Genomic DNA, 8,105 nt, shown 5'->3' with positions numbered 1-8,105 from the left:
GGTGAAAACAAAAGTAGTCAGGCAATGTTATACCCAATGTAATGTGTGCTCTTGCCCTTAAAAAAAGAGAGTCAGTCTGTCACGTTTAGAGAATATCTTTCTGAACTATGAGTGGATTACCTTATGTGGCCTGCCAGAAAACAGTATTCACTCCTATAAATACCTAATCCCTTAAACATTTCCCCCATAACTGCATCAATTTCTCATTAGATGAGCATGTCACTAAACATATATGTGAAACATAAGAATAACAAAACTCAAACTTTATAAACATTAGAAAGTAAAATACAGAAATCTACCAACAGATGCAGGGTTCTAGGTAGTCATTTCAAAAACAATCTGTATTAGGAAACTTCTTGAGCAAAACACTGACCATATAGTAGTTTCATTTCTTATACAAACTACATCAAGAATACACATTTTTAAATGTACTTCAGACCCTAAATAATTAAAGCAAACCTCTCAGTCACCGCCCCCCCCAACCCCAGGATAAAGGGCAATGCAAGAGAAAACAAATCACTAAAATACCCATTTATGCTCATAGGTCTCACCTGCCCTGTCCCCAACTCCAATATTTCAGTTCTTTAACTACCCCACCACCTTAACTCTTCTCTTCTAGAAAGTGGGTCAGTCCATCTTAGCAGGCCACCTAGAAGAAAGGTGGAGGTAACCACTGAACGTTACCGGCATGCCTTGACCCTTCTCAGATTCAATTATTTTAAGATTTTGCCTTCCCCATATTTTTCATCTCCCCAAACTTCCCCATCAAGTCACTTTTTTTCACTTTCTACACAGACAGCAATGTTAAGTGAGCACATTCAGTATATAGGCCAAGCTACTGACAGAAAAATGAATAAGTTCTCAGATTTCAGTCCCGTAGGATTTAAGCTCCTCTCTTAAATTAATATTTATTCTACAAAACACTCACTTGGCATACATCTTATGCTACCTTGCCCTACCTCTCCCAATAACAGGCATGTCCTTGAAGGTGAAATCCATCTTAATCTCTTTTGTCCCCAGAATGCCTGCATATTCTCAGTAGGCACCTTCTGAATTCTCCTCTGTTCTCTGGTTAGAAGACTGGGCCCAGAATGGCCTCCTCAAAAACATTCAGACCATTTTTAAATTCACACTATAACCCATTGCAGAGGGTGTGGTGGGCAAACAGGTCTTATCTTCACTGTAATGTTGATCAATTCACTAGCAGCTGCCTAAAGTGCTGGGTTAAGAAAGATAATAAGGTCACATATGGACTCAGAGAGAGAATGTACACTGATACTAATAATGGATTAGTGATGTCTGCCACATGCATAGGTAAGGAGCATGGTGGTATGCATGCTCAGTATTTGCCACCTCAACTCTAAACCCTGAGCCAAAATCTGAATTTCATTAAGTTCAAGTACTTCTTACTGCCTAAGTTCCTTTCCCTAACTGAAGCATTAGACCAGGCACAGAGGGTTCAAGGTCTTCCAAATATATATTTCCACGTATAAGCCTTTTACGTAAAAGTTTGGTGAAGAATACTCTTCCCGGTGAATTAGACTTAAAGGTCAACATCATGGACCCAGTGTTCCCCTCCCTCTTTGCACCGGCACACAGTCAGAACCCTTTCTCGAGAGCATTCGGTAGCAACTTTTAAAGTGCCGCTAAACTTTTCCACAAAAGCAAAAGCATCGAAGCTCTTTATTCCAGAAGCAACCCCAGCCAGGATCACTTAAGGATTCCACTGTCTGTGCAGCAACTCTTTCATTCCAGTAGATGTTTCGTTCTTCTGTTTAAAGAGTTCCCTTTTCTCATCCTGTGTTCTCCGATAAATCTGTACATCAAAGACAACCCCAAGATCGGGGTGACAACATTTAGGAGATCTGGTTTCAGATCTTTCCTCTGAAATAATTTGACAAAACCTACACAAAATCATTTTACCGTGGCAAGAATACAAATTCAACATTTTCCCCCCAACTAAAGAAGTGACCTGTGAGCCCAGCAAACTCAAAATAACATATCAAACCCATTCTTATTTTGATTTCTTTCTAGTAGTGCTCTCATCAGCCAGAAAAATCCTGAATTCTTTTCTAATGTATCACGAGAACCATTTCATAATTCTAAAGCACACTACAGAGTAGAAGGTGCATCCTTAAGGGCTGACAACCTCCACTTCTAGCTTTATAATCATATTTATTATATTTCCAAGGCAATCTTCCTCATCAATTTCCATTACCCTAATCCAATTCCATTGTGTAAAAAGGCAATTCTACGTAATACTTGCTGTCCTCTCTGCATTACAGTGACGTACATCCTTGCTCTCTCTCCACTCCAACTCTTCTAGAGCATTTACGCCATTTATGCTTGACAGACTTCTCTCCTCCCTTCCATGACTGAGAACAAACCACTTAGGCCACAGTCATTTCAAAGTTCCCTTAAAAAAATTTTAACGGCTATAATGGAATAAAAGCCCTTCCAAGACAAAAGTATGTAAGAATGAGAAAATTAGTAAACATAGGTTGCTTTTCCCAAGATCTCAAGTAATATTTTCTTCAGTGAAAGGCCGATTTGCCTTTAAAAGTTCACTTAGAATCTTCTAAAAGCTCCCACACCTCAAATATTGAAATCATTTAAATAAACATCTCAGGGAAGGAAAAGACACAGCAAGCCACACTTGGGCATTAAAGGGCACAAGGGGCAATGGAGAGGACTCAATGGGTCTCAACAGTAGCCTAGCTGAGCCAGAGGCAGGAAGACATGGGGATCTGAACAGGTTTACATTTTAATCCATCCCCATAGAGTCTTTTCTTCCCTGACTGCCGACGCCAGGAGCCCTGGAACCAGAAGTACGAATGCAGCAAAAGTCGAGAAGCAAAAGAAGCTCACCTGAGACTGAGGCAAGGACTGAACTCTACTGCTACTTTAATGCATCAGCTGAGCCGATTTTTGCCACAAAAAAAAAAAAAAAAGAATTAAAGTTATATGATACTGCAATGTATTTTAAGATAATATCAGCAGGTATATGACGGCCAAATGTACGCCCTGTTTAGTACAGAATATCAAATTGAATGCAAATGGAGAGAAAAAGAATTTAAAAATAGAAACCATATTAAAAGGCTAAAGAAAATGTGATTTTTTTTCCCCCCAGCTTAGAGATCCTCCCTAACCTTTTTTCTTGATAGGATACCACTACCTGCTACTGGAGCATAAGCACCAAGTGTAGGGAAAGCAAGACTGAGCTAGTGAAGGGGCTCTGCCAACACATTCTGAAAACCACTGACCCTGAGTTTAGAAACTTTCTTTCTAGGAAACCAAACTTTAAATTATATATATTTACTAATCACATAATAGAAAATATATCTCAAACTTTTAACCCCCCCCCTCACTTTTGCTGCAGAGTTTCACACCTGTCTTTAAAAACAAAATGGAATAGCTACATATTTTTATTTAGCTTAAGAAATTATGTAGGCGCATGGGCAGAGACAGATCTCACAGTCACACAGTTGTGACTCAACACATACCATTGCCATTAATACATCCTTCACCTTGAAATGTGAACGAGCACCAAATGCAAAATTATTATTTTATTTTCTTTAACAAAAATGGAATCTAAAGATAACTGCTTCGGTGAATCCTTGAACAGTAACTGGCCTGTTGATGATGGACCTCGTTAAAGCACAACACAACAATGTGTGTTTATATCACCCTTTTATTTCATAGTTAGAAATAATACAGTTCCACAGGGTAAGTCATCAATAAATAATGGTGTTTAATCATTAAACGTAAAAATCCCAACTCTTTGGCATCTGACAGGATTCTATTTCTTGTCAAACTAATGACTGTATAGATATAGTTAATCTTAGTGATCATTCGTCAATACAATATGTTACAAAGGTGCAATTTACTTTAAAATGTAAAATAGCTGAAAATTTCCAGCCCACCAAGAAATCTGATCAACTCAGTAAGATATGGGCCAACTTCCCTGAGGCTCTTTCACATGATTTGCCTCAGTGGAAGTATAATCAACGTTGATTAAGAGTTCCTAGGGTTTTCTAATACTTATTCTGCTCTAAATAGTTTGTCATTCATTCTGGCCAAAGAAAAGTCACAACTGCACCAGGAATGACCCACTCATTTAATTTAAAGGTGTTCTTATTTTATAAGCAAGATTGCTAACACCTTAGAAACTCACAGCCCCCAAAATAAAATTTAAAATAAGGAGGTCTATGCTGCCAGAAATGCCAATTCAGTAATAAATTGCACCTTCAAGAGTCAAAAAAGAAAAAAAGAAATAGAAACTTTTACAAAAGGTACATTACATACATTTTTTTTTTTTCAAAATATGTTCAAGAATAGTTGAGCTGTATTTGTTACTAAAGCCAGGGCATTATTTCTTTAGCAACAAATTAAACCAGTGCAATTGACATAAATTGTTAAGTAATCCAGGATTAACCCATTAAAACTGTAGAAGCACTTTAGGCTCCTGCACTAATCCTAGAAAGTGGAATTTCAATGAGTGCCTGTGCTGCACAGAACTAAAACTGAAATGACCCGATGCCATGCTGAATGGTATCACTTCATACTTAGTTTAAGCATTTGAGAGTAGAAATCATGAGTTCCTCTATTAGAGTTCCATCCACTTACAGAACATTCAGATGTAATCAGTATTATGCCTATAATCCACAATTTAAAGAATCCTTTCCATTTTAAAGTTCCAGATGAATTTTAAATTAGAAAATAAGCACTAAGGAAACTTTTTCAACTTATGAAAACTTCATATTGGAAACTTTCCTGTAAAGTTTCCCCCCACCCATTGTAAAATAAATACTTTGTATCCCAAATTTAATTTTATTAAGACACACTTTAATAACGCTATAAAGAAATATTTTACAGCCATAGAGATCAATAACTTTCCATGCGGAAATAAAAAAATTCACTGCTCAATAATATTATTGAAGCAAGTGAAGAAAGATTATTCTCTTGTCAATTTGAAATGTTAATTTTTTTCAGTGCAAAACCAGTTATAAAATATTTAAACTCAATATTTAAAAATAAAACGTGGTCCAATTTAGCAATCTTCAACTTCTAAATTTCATAAAACAAATCATTACATATATTTTATAGTAAAGTACAGAGATTAAAGAAGTACTTGAGTACTTAAGATATAAATTTCTAATGAATCATACCAAGTCGGCAACAACCAAGCAGATAACATTTCCAATTTGAGTATCGGAATTTTAAAGACGATATTACTGTACCAAAGCCTTTTTTTCCCAGCTAAAAAGCGATACAAACTAATGGTCAACATTCTGTTTTCCTTGCAGTTGCGTGCTCTAGAATGATTTCACCTCAAGTACCTGTGATTTCATTCCTGTATTCAAAATTTGATCCAATTTTTATGTTCCAGGAACACTTAGCTGATTTAACCATCTATAATGTAAAGAGTCCTGTACAGAGTACAACAGTGGAATTTTCTAGCCAAGTGTAGGCTGACCTAAACTGGTTTACATCCTCTGCAAGTCACTCATGTATTATTCCTAGCAAACACACGGTCCCCTCTGAGGGTCAGGTGTTGAAGCTGGTACTGTAGCACTTCTGTGTCAGCTGGCTCCTTGATGTTCATTTTATCTAGATTGAGGTAGTCCAGAGATTTGGAGTGAGCCCTCTTACCTTTAAGAAGACAGAGAGGCAGAGGCCCATGGAGGGCCTTATAAGGTTCATAAGGTAAAGATTTAGTGCACTTGTCTCCTGAGCTGGGCATCCGCCTTCGCCTCCTGCCATTGACAGCTGGAATCTCGTACGGCTGGTAGTACCTACTTCTGGTTTTATACAAACGAGAGGAACGGGCAAGTCCTGCATCCAGCTGTTTGGAGCGCAAGGAAGGCACAGCTTCTCCCTTACTCTCTTCACCTCCTGTGCACTTCTGGGCTAACTTCAGGAGTTCCTCACCAGTCGTGAAGCCAACCAAATAGTTAGAGTCCATGTGGAGGATCTGGTAGCCTGACACAGTCCGGCGCATCGGCGAGCACGGAGTGCTGGAACAGCGGGGCTTCTCCACCTCTGCCTTTCCCGGGGAGCTCACCTCGGCCACGGGCAAGGGCAGGGTGGTCAGGGTACTTCTGGGCTCTCCATTAACATCTACTTCCATTTTAGGCACCAGTCTGCACACTCCTAAAAGCAGACAGACTCAGATTAGAAGAGTGTAACGATCAGAGCCTCGGGCCAAGCTGGGTGGTTTGAGAAGGCTCAGGGAGCAAGAAGTAACACCAGCCGGAAAAACAACCAATGTACATCTGACAGATTTTTATCTATGCCTATTAAATGTTCCACAGCAAGCATGAAATGACTACTACTTCTCTGCCTTCAAGAACTCAAAGGCAGGTTAAATTAAAGTCTGAAGGACTACTGAAAGGTTCATATGGAGAAGTGTTAACAGAAAACAACAGCAATACTTCTCTAAATGCAGCGCTCCTTTCAATCACACAAAGTTTATTCCTTGGTGCGATTATTAAGCAAATCCAATACAGAGCTCAACATAATGAAGCAAATAAAAATAATCATACACAATTTCACAAGAATCCACAAAATATTTCCAGCATAAAAATTAACTTTAAAATTAACTCTTCAGCACAGCAAAGGAAACCATAAACAAGACCAAAAGACAACACTCAGAATGGGAGAAAATATTTGCAAATGAAGCAACTGACAAAGGATTAATCTCCAAAATTTATAAGCAGCTCAATAATGAAAAAACAAACAACCCAATCCAAAAATGGGCAGAAGACCTAAATAGACATTTTTTCAAAGAAGATATAGAGACTGCCAACAAACACATGAAAGAATGCTCAACTTCATTAATCATTAGAGAAATGCAAATCAAAACTACAATGAGATATCATGTCACACCGGTCAGAATGGCCATCATCAAAAAATCTAGAAACAATAAATGCTGGAGAGGGTGTGGAGAAAAGGGAACACTCTTGCACTGCTGGTGGGAATGTAAATTGATACAGCCACTGTGGAGAACAGTATGGAGGTTCCTTAGAAAACTAAAAATAGAACTACCATATGACCCAGCAATCCCACTACTGGGCATATACCCTGAGAAAACCATAATTCAAAAAGAGTCATGTACCAAAATGTTCATTGCAGCTCTATTTACAATAGCCAGGAGATGGAAACAACCTAAGTGTCCATCGTCGGATGAATGGATAAAGAAGATGTGGCACATATATACAATGGAATATTACTCAGCCATAAAAAGAAACGAAATTGAGCTATTTGTAATGAGGTGGATAGACCTAGAGTCTGTCATACAGAGTGAAGTAAGTCAGAAAGAGAAAGACAAATACCATATGCTAACACATATATACGGAATTTAAGAAAAAGAAAATGTCATGAAGAACCTAGGGGTAAGACAGGAATAAAGACACAGACCTACTAGAGAATGGACTTGAGGATATGGGGAGCGGGAAGGGTAAGCTGTGACAAAGCGAGAGAGAGGCATGGACATATATACACTATCAAACGTAAGGTAGATAGCTAGTGGGAAGCTGCCGCATAGCACAGGGAGATTAGCTCAGCGCTTTTTGACTGCCTGGAGAGGTGGGATAGGGAGGGTGGGAGGGAGGGAGACGCAAGAGGGAAGAGATATGGGAACATATGTATATGTATAACTGATTCACTTTGTTATAAAGCAGAAACTGACACACCATTGTAAAGCAATTAAACTCCAATAAAGATGTAAAAAAAAAAACTTTAAAAATTTAAAAAAAAATTAACTCTTCAACTGTGTTTAAGGGGCATACAATAAAAGATAAAAGCTGATCAATTTCTCCAAAGAATCCAATTTAGAGCTAAAAGAATTTTTAAGGTTGGAGGAGTCTTAAGGGAAGGTTCCCACAAACCTTGTAAATGTTCTTTATTCCATATCTCCAATCAATTATTTAAAGAAAACCATTTTGTAGTTTAAAAGTTAATCCTAAATCCAGTAAATCAGGCCATTTTTAATATTAAACGTATATAAAAATCAAATGTTATTTGACTATTTAATCCTAAAATATACCACAGATTTAACAGTTATTTTATTCTGCAACACCTAAGACAGTGCACTTTTGAATAGT

At 37.9% G+C, this 8,105-nt stretch overlaps 1 protein-coding gene across 5 annotated transcripts in view; it reads right to left on the bottom strand.

Moving 5' to 3' along the window:
* The window catches only part of MACIR (macrophage immunometabolism regulator), a 57,348-nt gene that overhangs the window by 22,935 nt on the left and 26,308 nt on the right, over positions 1-8,105 (bottom strand). For 2 of the 5 annotated variants that reach the window (XM_022591784.3, XM_022591753.3), the window contains one exon: positions 3,674-6,153. In XM_022591784.3, the coding sequence (XP_022447492.1) occupies positions 5,507-6,130 (624 nt within the window). In that variant the 5' untranslated portion in view covers positions 6,131-6,153 and the 3' untranslated portion in view covers positions 3,674-5,506. Of the gene's footprint in view, positions 1-3,673; positions 6,154-8,105 lie in introns of those variants that run through there. The other 3 variants (XM_089908407.1, XM_022591779.3, XM_022591762.3) reach the window with 3 other exon arrangements.

This window comes from Delphinapterus leucas, chromosome 3, assembly GCF_059928025.1.
Source record: "Delphinapterus leucas isolate spDelLeu-1000000601 "Yukka" chromosome 3, BTC_Dleu_Yukka2, whole genome shotgun sequence".
Taxonomy (NCBI): domain Eukaryota; kingdom Metazoa; phylum Chordata; class Mammalia; order Artiodactyla; family Monodontidae; genus Delphinapterus; species Delphinapterus leucas.
Note: the sequence above shows the minus strand (reverse complement) of the source record. Positions and strands in the feature narration are given on the sequence as shown.